At 51.4% G+C, this 16,486-nt stretch overlaps 1 protein-coding gene across 3 annotated transcripts in view; it reads right to left on the bottom strand.

Annotated features, from left to right (window-relative positions):
• ATF2 (activating transcription factor 2) overlaps positions 1 to 16,486 on the bottom strand; it is a 144,949-nt gene that overhangs the window by 103,759 nt on the left and 24,704 nt on the right. For all 3 annotated transcript variants that reach the window (XM_075317362.1, XM_075317359.1, XM_075317360.1), the window contains exon 6: positions 4,435 to 4,610. In XM_075317362.1, the coding sequence (XP_075173477.1) occupies positions 4,435 to 4,610 (176 nt within the window). The remainder of the gene's footprint in view (positions 1 to 4,434; positions 4,611 to 16,486) is intronic.

Here is a 16,486-nt window from a genome sequence, read left to right on the forward strand (position 1 = left end):
GGGTGCAGAAGGCGTTAGCAAGTGACATAAAAGTGAACATTGGTAAAAAGAAAAGCTGGAGAAATCGTAATAATCTGCCTTTGTCCAGAGTTTAGAGCTTTACTGACCACACCATGAGCCCTAGTTATGTCTATGTGGGTGGTGCCGATGTAGAAACCCCACCAAATCTTACAGGCCTCTCTGTATTCTGCTCCATCATTTCCTTCACAATATTAAAATGCCGGCCTACGAGAACTCGTGTATGGAAGGTAACAGGAGCAGGAGTCAGGAGATGCCAGGGTAACCTTGTATGAGAACTAACTAGCCACGTGTGAAGGCCCCTCGATACAAATAAGATAAAGATTGGCCACAAATGCTGATATTGGGGGTGCGGACAACCATATGTTGTATATGTGGTGCTCCTGACTCTCCTGACAGATGATGTTAAATTTAGAGGCCCGATCCTTGTGTTCCCAGCAGAGATAAGGAACCATGAGAGGCATCCGGCAGGGACTTTCTCCTCATTAGAAACACATGACTGGTCATCCAGGACAACAGCCAACAGATATGTCATGTGTATGGGTACCCACCTACCTGTGTAAGGGCTCCTTACTTCTTGGCTTTGGGCACTTTAGTATTTCTGCAAGGGCACATTAGGTCTTATGCTTGTGTACCGTTTCTGTGTATGGGCATCTTAGCTCCTGTGTCTAGGCACTTCACTTCCTGAGTATGGGCACCCTAGTACCTGTGTTTGGGTATCTTACTTTCTGTGTATCAGCACTCTAATATCTGTATACAGGCACCATACGTCCTGTGTATGGGCAACCTACTTCCAGTATATGGGCACCCTAGTACCTGTGTAGAGGCCCCTTACTTGCTTTGTATGGGCACCCTAGTACCTGTACATGGGCATCTTACTTCTGTATATGGCCACCCTAGTACCTGTGTACAGGCACCTTACTTCCAATGTATGGGCACCCTACTACCTGTTCCCGGGGCGCCTCCCTTCCTGTGCCCGGGGCGCCTCCCTTCCTGTGTATGGGGACATTACTTCTTGTGTATGGGCACATTACTTCCAATGTATGGGCACCCTACTACCTGTTCCCGGGGCGCCTCCCTTCCTGTGCCCGGGGCGCCTCCCTTCCTGTGCCCGGGGCGCCTCCCTTCCGATGTATGGGCACCCTAGTACCTGTGCCTGGGTGCCTCCCTTCCTGTGCCTGGGCGCCTCCCTTCCTGTGTATGGGCGCCTCCCTTCCTGTGTATGGGGACATTACTTCTTGTGTATGGGCACATTAGTTCCTGTGTATGGGCACATTACTTCCTGTGTATGAGCACATTATTTCCTGTGTATGGGCCCATTACGTTGGGTGTATGGCCCCCTTGGTACCTGTGTATGGGCACCTTACTTCTTGATTTTCTGGGCACCCTAGTATCTGTGCATGGGCACATTACTTCCGGTGTATGGGCACTTTAGTTCCCTTGTATGAGCACCTTCGTTCATGTGAATGTGCACTTTTAGCTCAGAATCTCCAGGTCAAAATAGATTTTTTTAGTTTTGCCCAGAATTTAATTTTACTCATGCCATATAGTGGATACAGAATATTCTGTTGGCAAACAAAAAAAACTAATGCCATCCTACATGTTCTACATAGTGTCCTCAATGTGGCTGTGCAACTGTTCATAGAGAACCTGTCAGCTTGAGTCATGCAGCCCGTTCCGAGGGCAGAGACCGGCTCCGGCATTGCAGCCAGGTACGTTTTACTCTGACATTATGCTGTGGTTTCAGAAAAAGCTGACTTTTAGACGGCGGCTGGGATGAGGTGAGAAGGAGGACTAGTCCAAGAGGTATGTGCCGGCTAACTGCTCTGGATGACTAGTCAAAGAGGCATGTACCGGCCAACTGCTCACTGCCTGCCTAATTAGACATACAGGTACCTCTCTTCCAACACACATACATAGTGCGAGGACAGACCAGTCAGGCTTCGCATTATTTCCAGACGCATTTTCAGACCATGTTTTCTGTTCAGCTCTGCAGCATTTCAAAGTAAAATAAGAGCTGCAATAACGGAGCCGTTCTCCAATTCCTGCTGCCCGGGGTGCAGGCAGTACAAGTCAGTTGGCAGATTCCCTCTAGTGCCGTCGTTATAGATCAGTCCTTCCCTTTTCATTCATGATCCCATTCATTTTACTGCCATAATTTCTCCAATCCATTGTGTAATGCGGAGGCAAAAGTCTTCTGATAAGACATTATAACAGTCTTTCCCAATATGATTCGTCTAGCAAGATGTTAAAGGGGGACATTTTTCTGTTTTTCTTACTTAAAGGGGTTGTCTGAGATTTTAATATTGATGACTTATCCTTACAATCAGACATTGATGACCTATTCTAAGGGGTACTTTGCAAACTACGACATCGCAAGCAGATGCCAGCGACGCCGAGCGCGATAGTCCCCCACCCCCGTCGCACATGCGATATCTTGTGATAGCTGCCGTAGCGAACATTATCGCTACAGCAGCTTCACACGCACTTACCTGCCCTGCGACGTCGCTCTGGCCGGCGACCCGCCTCCTTCCTAAGGGGGCGGGTCGTGCGGCCTCACAGTGACATCACACGGCAGGCGGCCAATAGAAGCGGAGGGGCGGAGATGAGCGGGACGTAAACATCCCGCCCACCTCCTTACTTCCGCATAGCTGACGGGACGCAGGCAAGGAGATGTTCCTCGCTCCTGCGGCTTCACACACAGCGATGTGTGCTGCCGCAGGAACGAGGAACAACATCGTATCTCCTATTGGTGTGACATTATGAAAATGTCCGACACTACAGAGATCACCGATAAACGACGCTTTTGCGATCGTTTATCGGTGCATCTAGACTTTACACGTTGTGACATCGTTACTGGCACCGGATGTGCGTCACTTTCGATTTGACCCCGACGATATCGCAGTAGCGATGTCGCAACGTGCAAAGTACCCCTAAGGATAATTCGTCAAGGTTAAAAGACCCTAACAACCCCTTTAAATGCATGTATTTTGACAATTGGGTTCCATTAAAATGTGCACAGTTTGCCTTCTACGACCTCCGTTTTCTGCCGTCTATTGCTGGCTGCAGAATGGATTAAATGAGAATCCTTCAGTGAGCTCATCCCGATGGTCCAAGCGGAGATTTTTTGTCTCTTATTTATTTCTTAACTCCTATGAAATGACTTATGACCACAGACTACACCAAAGTTATATCTGCAGAGAAACAAAGAGCCTGTAAAAGCCAAAATGGTTAAACATTTGCAATGAAACCCAATTGCAAAAATAATTTTTAACCCTAAATACATGCATTTAAGAAGAAAAAAAAAACAAAAAACAACCAACAAGAAATTGTCCCCAGAAGTGGACGACCCATTTATGTATTATTACCATATCCATTGAGGATGATCATTATGGAGGAAGAAAGTTATAAGGGGTTATTTTATTAAACTCATCATATGTGAATATATTAATACATAGAAGCTTATATCAAAGTGCAATTTTTAGAAAGAATAGTGTATAACGAATCATTTAATGAAAAATATAAAAATGCCCTGACCTATTAAAGGGAACCTGTCGGGTGCAATATACACCCAGAACCACGAGCAGTTCTGGGTGTATATTGCTAATCCCTGCCTAACTGTCCATGTATCTAGTAGCATAGATAAAGAGATCTTCTAAAGATCTTCAGTATTTCTAAAGATCCTTTATGATATGCTAATGAGCGCAGGGAGTAGTCACAAAGGCGTTATATACCCGCAACTAATCCGCCCTCTTAGCATGTCCACACACACCCACAGGGACGTGCTAACATGCTATTTAATGCCCATTGCCTAGTGTCATTAGTGATAATGCCTGTACATGTGTCCGTTGTCACCGCTTCAGACGCCACGCAGTGCGCATGAACAGAAGTCCTGGCACTAGACCTCTCTGAAGCTGGGACGCGTACACCCGGCTTCATACTGCACATGAACGGAAGTGTCGCGACTTCTGATCATGCGCACTGACCCTAAACCGGGTGTCTTAGGCGGTGACAGTGGACACAGGTACGTGCATCACCGTTGATAAAGCTAGGCAATGAGCATTGAATAGCATGTTAGCACGGATTAGTGGCGGGAAACTAACACCCTTGCAACCAGTCCCTGTGCTCATTAGCATATCATAAAGGATCTTTAGAAATACTTTTTCTAAAGATCTCTTTATCTGTGCTACTAGATATAGGGATGGTTAGGCAGGGATTAGCAATATACATCCAGAACTGCTCATGGTTCTGGGTGCATATTGCACCTGAAAGGTTCCCTTTAAATATCTACTAAGGACAATATTGCAAAACAGAGGTAGTCCGAGATTCTGACCCCCGCTTCCCCTGGAGATGTGAACAATGTGTAAGACATGCAGGCAGTGCTGGGGGGTACAGTATGGTCCTCGGGGTACTCACACTATGGGTCTGTTAGAAGGTGGCGCTTGAGTTATTACAGTGCTAGATGTAGGTGAAGGTACCGCTGGCTGAATAATAACACTTGATTCCGAATTTGTAAGCAGCACATTAGGAACTTGAAGCGACGGTGGCCGGACGATGGTAGATGTGGGCTGTGCGGTTGGCAATGGCACTTCCTGGCAAAAAGAAGGAGGACAATTTAATACGCAGCATATTTAGCACAGCTTTACAGACCCACAAGTACAGCAGTAGATACATTTCTTCTCCTCTTGGAGGTTATTAAAGCCCTTTTACACCTAAATTTATGTGAAAAAATAAGTCATAAAAAGGAGATGTCGGTATCAGGCAACTTCTTTTACTTAAAGGGAATCTGTCAGCAGGTTTTTGCTCCCCCATGTGAGAGCAGCATGCTGCATCACCATCCTGTCCATTTAAAACCCCCTTCTCTCCTCTCCTTGCATATTTGTGCTCCTGGAGAAAGCAGAGCGAAACACATGTCAATTCATACAGCGGCATTACAGAGCCTTTCATCACACCCTGTTTGTTATCTCTGAAGAAGGCTGCTTTGATGTGAAGCCAAAACAAGCTTATATTTGAGATAGAATGAAAACTTTAAATAAAGAACTCACAGAGAAATCACAAGAAAAACCTTATTGTGAGTGCCAGTATTTTTGGACGTTTATATTCTCCTCTAGAGATAGTGATGGTTCTGCATTGTCACATGGTAGTAGTTGGTAAGTGTATCTGTATATGTGTGTTTATACAGTGTGTACTGTGCACCCATATCCTGTCCACCGCCATTAACTTGAGAACGGCGGCAGCTATAGGCATAGAAGTGGTGTCTAGGTATAGTAAAGTGGCCATGTGCTACGCAATGAAACCACCTATAGCGCCACCTGGTGGAAAACAACAGTTAGCATTTTTATCTCGAAAACGGAACGAGATAGAGAAAAAGAAGGGAATTTTGTTTACTTACCGTAAATTCCTTTTCTTCTAGCTCCTATTGGGAGACCCAGACAATTGGGTGTATAGCTTCTGCCTCCGGAGGCCACACAAAGTATTACACTTTAAAAAGTGTAACCCCTCCCCTCTGCCTATACACTCCCCCGTGCATCACGGGCTCCTCAGTTTTGGTGCAAAAGCAGGAAGGAGGAAACTTATAAATTGGTCTAAGGTAAATTCAATCCGAAGGATGTTCGGAGAACTGAGAACCATGAACCAAAAGAAAAATTCAACATGAACAACATGTGTACACAAAAGAACAACAGCCCGAAGGGAACAGGGGCGGGTGCTGGGTCTCCCAATAGGAGCTAGAAGAAAAGGAATTTACGGTAAGTAAACAAAAATTCCCTTCTTCTTTGTCGCTCCATTGGGAGACCCAGACAATTGGGACGTCCAAAAGCAGTCCCTGGGTGGGTAAAAGAATACCCCGATAAAAAGAGCCGACAACGGCCCTCCTCTTACAGGTGGGCAACCGCCGCCTGAAGGACTCGCCTACCTAGACTGGCATCCGCCGAAGCATAGGTATGCACCTGATAGTGTTTCGTGAAAGTGTGCAGACTAGACCACGTAGCTGCCTGACACACCTGCTGAGCCGTAGCCCGGTGCCGCAATGCCCAGGACGCACCCACGGCTCTGGTAGAATGGGCTTTCAGCCCTGAAGGAATCGGAAGCCCAGAAGAACGGTAGGCTTCAAAAATCGGTTCCTTGATCCACCGAGCCAAGGTTGACTTTGAAGCCTGCGACCCCTTACGCTGGCCAGCGACAAGGACAAAGAGCGCATCAGAACGGCGCAGTGGCGCCGTGCGAGACACGTAGATCCGGAGTGCTCTCACTAGATCTAACAAATGCAAATCCTTTTCACATTGGTGAATTGGATGAGGGCAAAATGAAGGTAAGGAGATATCCTGATTGAGATGAAAAGGGGACACCACCTTAGGGAGAAAGTCCGGGACCGGACGCAGAACCACCTTATCCTGGTGAAATACCAGGAAGGGGGCTTTGCATGACAGCGCTGCAAGCTCTGACACTCTTCGGAGTGATGTAACTGCCACTAGAAATGCCACCTTCTGCGAAAGACGTGATAGAGAGACATCCCGCAGCGGCTCAAAAGGTGGTTTCTGAAGAGCCCGTAGAACCCTGTTGAGATCCCAGGGTTCCAGCGGCCGCTTGTAAGGTGGGACTATGTGGCAAACTCCCTGCAGGAACGTGCGGACCTGCGGAAGCCTGGCTAGACGCTTTTGAAAAAACACGGAAAGCGCCGATACTTGTCCCTTGAGAGAGCCGAGAGACAAACCCTTGTCCATTCCGGATTGAAGGAAGGAAAGAAACACGGGTAAGGCAAACGGCCAGGGGGTAAACCCCTTATCAGAGCACCAGGCTAAGAAGATCCTCCAAGCCCTGTGATAGATCTTGGCTGACGTTGGTTTCCTGGCCTGTCTCATAGTGGCAATGACCTCTTGAGATAACCCTGAGGACGCTAGGAGCCAGGACTCAATGGCCACACAGTCAGGTTGAGGGCCGCAGAATTCAGATGGAAAAATGGCCCTTGAGACAGCAAGTCTGGTCGGTCTGGGAGCGCCCACGGTTGACCCACCGTGAGGTGCCACAGGTCCGGGTACCACGACCTCCTCGGCCAGTCTGGAGCGACGAGGATGGCGCGGCGGCAGTCGGACCTGATCTTGCGCAACACTCTGGGCAGCATTGCCAGAGGAGGGAATACATAAGGCAGTCGAAACTGCGACCAATCCTGAACTAAGGCGTCCACCCCCAGAGCTCTGTGATCCTGAGACCGTGCCATGAATGCCGGGACTTTGTTGTTGTGCCGAGACGCCATGAGATCGACGTCCGGCGTTCCCCAGCGGCAACAGATCTCTTGAAACACGTCCGGGTGAAGAGACCATTCCCCTGCGTCCATGCCCTGGCGACTGAGAAAGTCTGCTTCCCAGTTTTCTACGCCCGGGATGTGAACCGCGGAGATGGTGGAGGCTGTGGCTTCCGCCCACAGCAGAATCCGCCGAACTTCTTGGAAGGCTTGACGACTGCGAGTGCCGCCCTGGTGGTTGATGTACGCGACCGCCGTGGCGTTGTCCGACTGTATGCGGATCTGCCTGCCCTCCAGCCACCGATGGAACGCTTTTAGGGCTAGATACACTGCCCTTATCTCCAGAACATTGATCTGAAGGGAGGACTCTGTCGGAGTCCAGGTTCCCTGAGCCTTGTGGTGGAGAAGAAGGGAATTTTGTTTACTTACCGTAAATTCCTTTTCTTCTAGCTCCTATTGGGAGACCCAGACAATTGGGTGTATAGCTTCTGCCTCTGGAGGCCACACAAAGTAATTACACTTTAAAAAGTGTAACCCCTCCCCTCTGCCTATACACCCTCCCGTGGATCACGGGCTCCTCAGTTTTGGTGCAAAAGCAGGAAGGAGGAAACTTATAAATTGGTCTAAGGTAAATTCAATCCGAAGGATGTTCGGAGAACTGAACCATTAACCAAAAGAACAATTGAACATGAACAACATGTGTACACAAAAGAACAACAGCCCGAAGGGAACAGGGGCGGGTGCTGGGTCTCCCAATAGGAGCTAGAAGAAAAGGAATTTACGGTAAGTAAACAAAATTCCCTTCTTCTTTGTCGCTCCATTGGGAGACCCAGACAATTGGGATGTCCAAAAGCAATCCCTGGGTGGGTAACAGAATACCTCGATAAAAAGAGCCGGAAACCGGCCTCCTCTTACAGGTGGGCAATTGCCGCCTGAAGGACTCTCCTACCTAGGCTAGCCTCTGCCGAAGCATAGGCATGCACCTGATAGTGTTTTGTGAAGGTGTGCAGACTCGACCAGGTAGCCGCCTGACACACCTGCTGAGCCGTAGCCTGGTGCCGCAAAGCCCAGGACGCGCCTACGGCCCTGGTAGAATGGGCTTTAAGCCCTGAAGGAATCTGAAGCCCCGATGAACGGTAGGCTTCAAGAATCGGTTCCTTGATCCACCTAGCCAAGGTTGACTTGGAAGCCTGAGACCCCTTACGCTGGCCAGCGACAAGGACAAAGAGCGCATCCGAACGGTGCAGGGGCGCCGTGCGAGAAATGTAGATTCTGAGTGCTCTCACGAGGTCTAACAAGTGCAAATCCTTTTCACATTGGTGAACTGGATGAGGGCAAAAAGAAGGCAAGGAGATATCCTGATTGAGATGAAAAGGGGATACCACCTTGGGAAGAAATTCCGGGACCGGACGCAGGACCACCTTATCCTGGTGAAAGACCAGGAAGGGGACTTTGCATGACAGCGCTGCTAGCTCAGACACTCTCCTAAGTGAAGTGACTGCCACTAGGAAGGCCACTTTCTGTGAAAGGCGAGATAGAGAGATCTCCCGCATCGGCTCGAAAGGTGGCTTCTGGAGAGCCGTCAGCACCTTGTTAAGATCCCAGGGTTCTAGCGGACGCTTGTAAGGTGGGACTATGTGGCAAACTCCCTGCAGGAACGTGCGGACCTGCGAGAGTCTGGCTAGACGCTTTTGAAAAAACACTGAAAGCGCCGACACTTGTCCCTTGAGAGAGGCGAGAGACAAACCCTTGTCCAATCCTGATTGAAGAAAGGAAAGACAAGTGGGCAATGCAAACGGCCAGGGAGCAAAACCCCTATCCGAGCACCAGGCTAAGAAGATCTTCCAAGTCCTGTGGTAGATCTTGGCGGACGTTGATTTCCTGGCCTGTCTCATGGTGGCAATGACATCTTGAGATAACCCTGATGACGCTAGGAGTCAAGACTCAATGGCCACACAGTCAGGTTGAGGGCCGCAGAATTCAGATGGAAAAATGGCCCTTGAGACAGCAAGTCTGGTCGGTCTGGGAGTGCCCACGGTTGCCCCACCGTGAGGTGCCACAGATCCGGGTACCACGACCTCCTCGGCCAGTCTGGAGCGACGAGGATGGCGCGGCTGCAGTCTGACCTGATCTTGCGTAACACTCTGGGCAGTAGTGCCAGAGGGGGAAATACATAAGGTAGTCGAAACTGCGACCAGTCCTGAACTAACGCATCTGCCGCCAGCGCCCTGTGATCCTGAGACCGTGGCATGAATGCCGGGACTTTGTTGTTGTGCCAAGACGCCATTAGATCGACGTCCGGCGTTCCCCAGCAGCAACAGATCTCTTGAAACACGTCCGGGTGAAGAGACCATTCCCCTGCGTCCATGCCCTGGCGACTGAGAAAGTCTGCTTCCCAGTTTTCTACGCCCGGGATGTGAACTGCGGAGATGGTGGAGGCTGTGGCTTCCGCCCACAGCAGAATCCGCCGAACTTCTTGGAATGCTTGACGACTGCGTGTGCCGCCCTGGTGGTTGATGTATGCGACCGCCGTGGCGTTGTCTGATTGTATTCGGATCTGTCTGCCCTCCAGCCACCGCTGGAACGCCTGTAGGGCTAGATACACTGCCCTTATCTCCAGAACATTGATCTGCAGGGAGGACTCCGTCGGAGTCCAGGTTCCCTGAGCCCTGTGGTGGAGGAAGACCGCTCCCCACCCTGACAGGCTCGCGTCTGTCGTGACCACAGCCCAGGATGGGGGCAGGAAGGATTTTCCCTTCGACAAAGAAGTGGGAAGAAGCCACCACTGAAGGGAGGTTTTGGCTGCTCTTGACAGGGAAACGTTCCTGTCGAGGGACGTCGACCTCTTGTCCCATTTGCGGAGAATGTCCCACTGAAGTGGACGCAGATGAAACTGCGCAAAGGGAACTGCCTCCATTGCTGCCACCATCTTCCCTAGGAAGTGCATAAGGCGTCTCAAAGAGTGTGACTGACCCCGAAGAAGAGATTGGACCCCTGTCTGTAGTGAACGCTGTTTGTCCAGCGGAAGCTTCACTATCGCTGACAGAGTATGAAACTCCATCCCGAGGTAAGTCAGGGATTGGGTCGGTGTCAATTTTGACTTTGGGAAATTGATGATCCACCCGAACCTCTGGAGTGTCTCCAGGGCAATGGTCAGGCTGTGCTGGCAAGCCACCCAGGAGGGTGCCTTGACTAGGAGATCGTCTAAGTAAGGGATCACCGAGTGGCCCTGAGAGTGTAGGACCGCCACCACTGTTGCCATGATCTTGGTGAAGACCCGTGGGGCTGTCGCCAGGCCGGAAGGCAGTGCCACGAACTGAAGGTGTTCGTCCCCAATGGCGAAACGCAAGAAGCGTTGATGTTCGGGTGCGATCGGCACATGGAGATAAGCATCCTTGATGTCTATTGATGCTAGGAAGTCTCCTTGTGACATTGAGGCGATGACCGAGCGGAGAGATTCCATCCGAAACCTTCTGGTGCTGACATGCTTGTTGAGCAGTTTGAGGTCTAGAACGGGACGGAAAGATCCGTCCTTTTTTGGCACCACGAACAAGTTGGAGTAGAAGCCGTGACCATGTTACTGAGGGGGAACGGGAATCACCACTCCTTCTGCCTTCAGAGCATTCACCGCCTGAAAAAGTGCAGCGGCTCGCTCTGGGGGCGGAGATGTTGTGAAGAAATTAGTTGGAGGACGAGAGCTGAACTCTATCCTGTAACCGTGAGACAGAATGTCTCTCACCCATCGGTCTTGGACATGTGGCCACCAGGCGTCGCAAAAGCGGGAGAGCCTGCCACCGACCGAGGATGCGGTTTGGGGAGGCCGAGAGTCATGAAGAGGCCGCCTTGGTGGCGGTGCCTCCGGCGGTCTTTTTAGGCCGTGACTTAGACCGCCATGCAGAAGGGTTCCTCTGGCCCTTCTCCGACCTGTTTGACGTGGAGGAATGTGACTTGGCCGAAGGCCGAAAGGACTGAAACCTCAATTGAAACTTTCGCTGTTGAGGTTTGTTTTGTTGAGACTGGGCTAAGGACGAGTCCTTTCCCTTGGATTGTTTAATAATTTCGTCCAATTGCTCGCCAAACAAACGGTCGCCAGAAAATGGCAAACCGGTTAAGAATTTCTTGGAGGCAGAGTCTGCCTTCCATTCACGTAGCCACATGGCCCTGCGGACTGCCACCGAATTGGCGGATGCTACCGCTGAACGGCTCGCAGAGTCCAGGACGGCGTTCATGGCGTAGGACGAAAAGGCCGACGCCTGAGAAGTCAGAGACACAACCTGCGGAGTAGCGGTGCGTGTGACCGCAGTAATCTCAGACAGACAAGCTGAGATAGTCATTTACTATGGCGTCCCCTTCAGGTGTATCTAGATTCAGAGCACCGTCAAGGTCTGAGCCCTGAGCTGCGCCTTCCTCTTCATCCTCTAGAGAGTCCTCATGCTGAGACCCTGAGCAGCGTGATGAAGTGGAGGAAGGTCCCCAGCGAGCCCGCTTCACCGGTCTGGGACTGCGGTCCGAGTCGGAGTCCTCACCGTGGAACCTATGTGTCACCTCAGGAGCAGATTGCTGCGCCAACTGAGGGGGACCTGGGGACGAAGAACGCACAGTGCCCTGCATCTGTGTTGTTGGTCTGGACTGCAAGGCTTCTAGTATCTTAGCAGACCATTTGTCCATAGACTGAGCCATGGACTGTGAAAGCGACTCAGACAGTTTGTCAGCCAAAACTGCAAACTCTGTCCCTGTCACCTGGACAGTGGGAACCGGTGTCTCTACCTGAGCCGGGGGTCCCACCAGTGCCTGAGGCTCCGGCTGAGTGAGTGTCACAGGGGCCGAGCATTGCACACAATGAGGGTAGGTGGAACCTGCAGGTAGCATAGCCGCACATGAGGTACAGGTTGCAAAAAAAAAACAAAACCTGTGCCTTGGTACCCTTGCTCTTTGCGGACGACATGTTGTTGTCCTCCAAGAGATAAGTAAGGGATCACCGTGATCACTGAGGGATATATATAGCCTCAAGTTAACAGTACAGCCGAACCAGCAAATGTATACACAAAAGATAGATATATATATATATATATATATATATATATATATATATATATATATATATATATATATATATATATATATATATATATATATATATATATATATATATATATATATATATATATATATACAGTTCGGCACTCTGGGGGGTCCAGCACCGGCAGACCGGTGTGGCTTACCAACCGCTCTGTGTGGCCACCAGATTCCCTGCCCCGGGTCTCCCTCAGCTGCAGCCAGAAATTCTCCACCGCAGAATGTGCTGAAAAAATGGCTGACGGCGTTCTCAGAGGAGGAGGGAGGCGTGGGCGTAGTCACAAAAGTGCGGGAATCTGGTGCCCCAGCGTGAGTAGTGAGGGGGGCGGAGGACAGCTCAGTGTACTCCAGCCCTCACTGTCGGCGTCATACCGACCGTCCCGCCCTTTTCCCTGACTGGCAGGCCTGGGGGCGGGAGAATACTATACTAGGCCGCAAAAGCCGGGGACTAAAGTTAAAACCGCGGCCGGCCGGCAGTGCACGGTCGGCGCTGTAGTCCCGGACCCATACCCACGCCGCAGTCGCTGCAGCGTCTGGGCCCAAGGTGCTTTATGCGCCGTCCCAACGGGGACACAGAGTACCTGTGGATGCAGGGCCATGTCCCTGACGATACTCCGTCTCCTGTCCGGCAGATTCCCCCAGGGGCTGCGGAGGGAGACCGGTCCCAGTGTCTGGATGACCGGATAGGATCCCACTTCCCCAGAGCCCCTAAGGGATGGGGAAGGAAAGCGGCATGTGCCTCCAGCCTGTGTACCCGCAATGGGTACCTCAACCTTAACAACACCGCCGACCTGAGTGGGGTGAGAAGGGAGCATGCCGGGGGCCCCATAGGGGCCCTCTTTTCTTCCATCCGATAAAGTCAGCAGCTGCTGCTGACTAAAACGTGGAGCATTGTGTGCATGTGTGCCTCCTTCAACACAAAGCAAAAAACTGAGGAGCCCGTGATCCACGGGAGGGTGTATAGGCAGAGGGGAGGGGTTACACTTTTTAAAGTATAATTACTTTGTGTGGCCTCCAGAGGCAGAAGCTATACACCAAATTGTCTGGGTCTCCCAATGGAGCGACAAAGAAAAACCGCTCCCCACCCTGACAGACTCGCGTCCGTCGTGACCACAGCCCAGGATGGGGGCAGGAAAGATTTTCCCTTCGACAGAGAAGTGGGAAGAAGCCACCACTGAAGAGAGGTCTTGGCTGCCAGAGAAAGAGAGACGTTCCTGTCTAAGGACGTCGACCTCTTGTCCCATTTGCGGAGAATGTCCCATTGGAGTGGACGCAGATGAAACTGCGCAAAGGGAACTGCCTCCATTGCTGCCACCATCTTCCCCAGGAAGTGCATGAGGCGCCTCAAGGGGTGTGACTGGGCCCGAAGGAGAGATTGCACCCCTGTTTGCAGCGAACGCTGTTTGTCCAGCGGTAGCTTGACTATCGCTGAGAGAGTATGAAACTCCATCCCGAGGTAAGTCAGTGATTGGGTCGGAGTCAATTTTGACTTTGGGAAATTGATGATCCACCCGAACCTCTGGAGAGTCTCCAGAGCCACGGTCAGACTGTGTTGACATGCCACCCGGGAGGGTGCCTTGACTAGGAGATCGTCTAAGTACGGGATCACCGAGTGGCCCTGAGAGTGTAGGACTGCCACAACGGATGCCATGACCTTGGTGAAGACCCGTGGGGCTGTCGCCAGGCCGAAAGGCATTGCCACAAACTGAAGGTGTTCGTCCCCAATGGCGAAACGCAGGAAGCGTTGATGCTCTGGAGCGATCGGCACATGGAGATAGGCATCCCTGATGTCGATTGATGCTAGGAAGTCTCCTTGGGACATCGAAGCGATGACAGAGCGGAGGGATTCCATGCGAAACCGCCTGGTTCTCACATGTCTGTTGAGTAATTTGAGGTCCAAAACGGGACGGAATGAACCGTCCTTTTTTGGTACCACGAACAGGTTGGAGTAAAAACCGCGACCACGTTCCTGAAGGGGAACGGGGATCACAACTCCTTCTGTCTTCAGAGTGTCCACCGCCTGAAAAAGTGCAACGGTTCGCTCGGGGGGCGGAGATGTTCTGAAAAAACGAGTCGGAGGACGAGAGCTGAACTCTATCCTGTAACCGTGAGACAGAATGTCCCTCACCCATCGGTCTTGGACATGTGGCCACCAGGCGTCGCAAAAGCGGGAGAGCCTGCCACCGACCGAGGATGCGGTTTGGGGAGGCCGAAAGTCATGAGGAGGCCGCCTTGGAGACGGTGCCTCCGGCGGTCTTTGGAGGACGTGACTTAGACCGCCATGCAGAACAGTTTCTCTGGCTCTTCTGTGGCCTGTTGGACGAGGAGGATTGGGATCTGGCTGAGGGCCGAAAGGACCGAAACCTTGCTTGAACTTTTCGTTGCTGAGGTCTCTTTGGTTTGGGCTGGGGTAAGGACGAGTCCTTTCCCTTGGATTGCTTAATAATTTCATCCAATTGTTCGCCAAACAATCGGTCGCCAGAAAAAGGCAAACCGGTCAAGAACTTCTTGGAAGCAGAGTCTGCCTTCCATTCGCGTAGCCACATGGCCCTGCGGACTGCCACCGAATTGGCGGATGCTACCGCTGTACGGCTAGCCGAGTCCAGGACAGCATTCATGGCGTAGGATGAAAATACCGACGCCTGAGAAGTCAAAGATGCTACTTGCGGAGCAGAGGTACGGGTGACCGCATTAATCTCAGACAGACAAGCTGAGATAGCCTGGAGTGCCCACACTGCTGCAAAGGCTGGGGCAAAGGACGCGCCTATGGCTTCATAGATGGATTTCATTAGGAGCTCTATCTGCCTGTCCGTGGCATCCTTGAGCGTTGAACCGTCAGCCACTGCTACTACGGATCTAGCCGCCAGTCTAGAGACTGGAGGATCCACCTTGGGACATTGAGCCCAACCCTTAACTACGTCAGAGGGGAAGGGGTAACGTGTGTCATTAAGGCGTTTAGTAAAGCGCTTGTCCGGGAAAGCCCTGTGCTTCTGGACAGCATCTCTGAAGTTCGAGTGATCGAAGAAAGCACTCCGAGTACGTTTGGGAAACCTAAACTGGTGCTTCTCCTGCTGTGCGGCCGACTCCTCTATAGGTGGAGTTGGGGGAGAAAGATCTAGCACCTGGTTGATGGACGCTATAAGGTCATTTACTATGGCGTCCCCTTCAGGTGTATCAAGATTGAGAGCAACGTCAGGGTCAGAGTCCTGGGCTGCGACCTCCGCCTCATCCTCTAGAGAGTCCTCAAGCTGAGACCCCGAACAGCGTGATGAAGTCGGGGAAGATTCTAAGCGAGCCCGCTTAGCCGGTCTGGGACTGCGGTCCGTGCCGGAGTCCTCCACGTAATAACTAGAGGCCACCCCAGGAGCACGCTTCGTCGCAGACCGAGAGGGGCCTGGGGGCGATCCCGCAGTGCCCGGGGCCTGTGTAAGGGCCGGTCTGGACTGCAAGGCTTCTAGTATCTTAGCAGACCATTTGTCCATAGACTGAGCCATGGATTGTGAAAGTGACTCAGAGAGTTTCTCAGCTAAAACTGCAAACTCTGTCCCTGCCACCTGGACAGGGGAAGCCGGCGGTTCTACCTGGGCCGAGGGTCCCACCAGTGCCCCAGGCTCCGGCTGAGCGAGTGCCACAGGGCCCGAGCATTGCTCACAGTGAGGGTAGGTGGAACCTGCAGGTAGCATAGCCGCACAAGAGGTACAGGTTGCAAAATAACCCTGTGTCTTGGCACCCTTGCTCCTTGTGAACGACATGCTGTTGTCTCCCAGGAGAGTGATCACTGAGGGATATATAGCCACAAGCTAACAGTACAGCCGAACCGAGAAAATGTATACAAATATAATATTATATATATATATATATATATATATATATATATATATATATATATACAGTTCGGCACTCTAGGGGGCCCAGCACCGGGTGACCGGTGTGGCTTACCGACCGCTCAAGCGGTGTGTGGCCACCAGATTCTCTGCCTCGGGTCTCCCAGAGCTGCAGCCAGAAGTCCTCCACCGGCAGAATGTGCTTAAAACATGGCTGTCGGCGTTCACAGGGGAGGAGGGAGCCGTGGGCGTAACTACAAAAGTGCGGGAATCTGGTGCCCCAGAGTGATTAGTGAGGGGGGCGGAGGACAGCTAAGTGTGCTCCAGC

Source organism: Anomaloglossus baeobatrachus, chromosome 7, assembly GCF_048569485.1.
Source record: "Anomaloglossus baeobatrachus isolate aAnoBae1 chromosome 7, aAnoBae1.hap1, whole genome shotgun sequence".
Classification (NCBI taxonomy): domain Eukaryota; kingdom Metazoa; phylum Chordata; class Amphibia; order Anura; family Aromobatidae; genus Anomaloglossus; species Anomaloglossus baeobatrachus.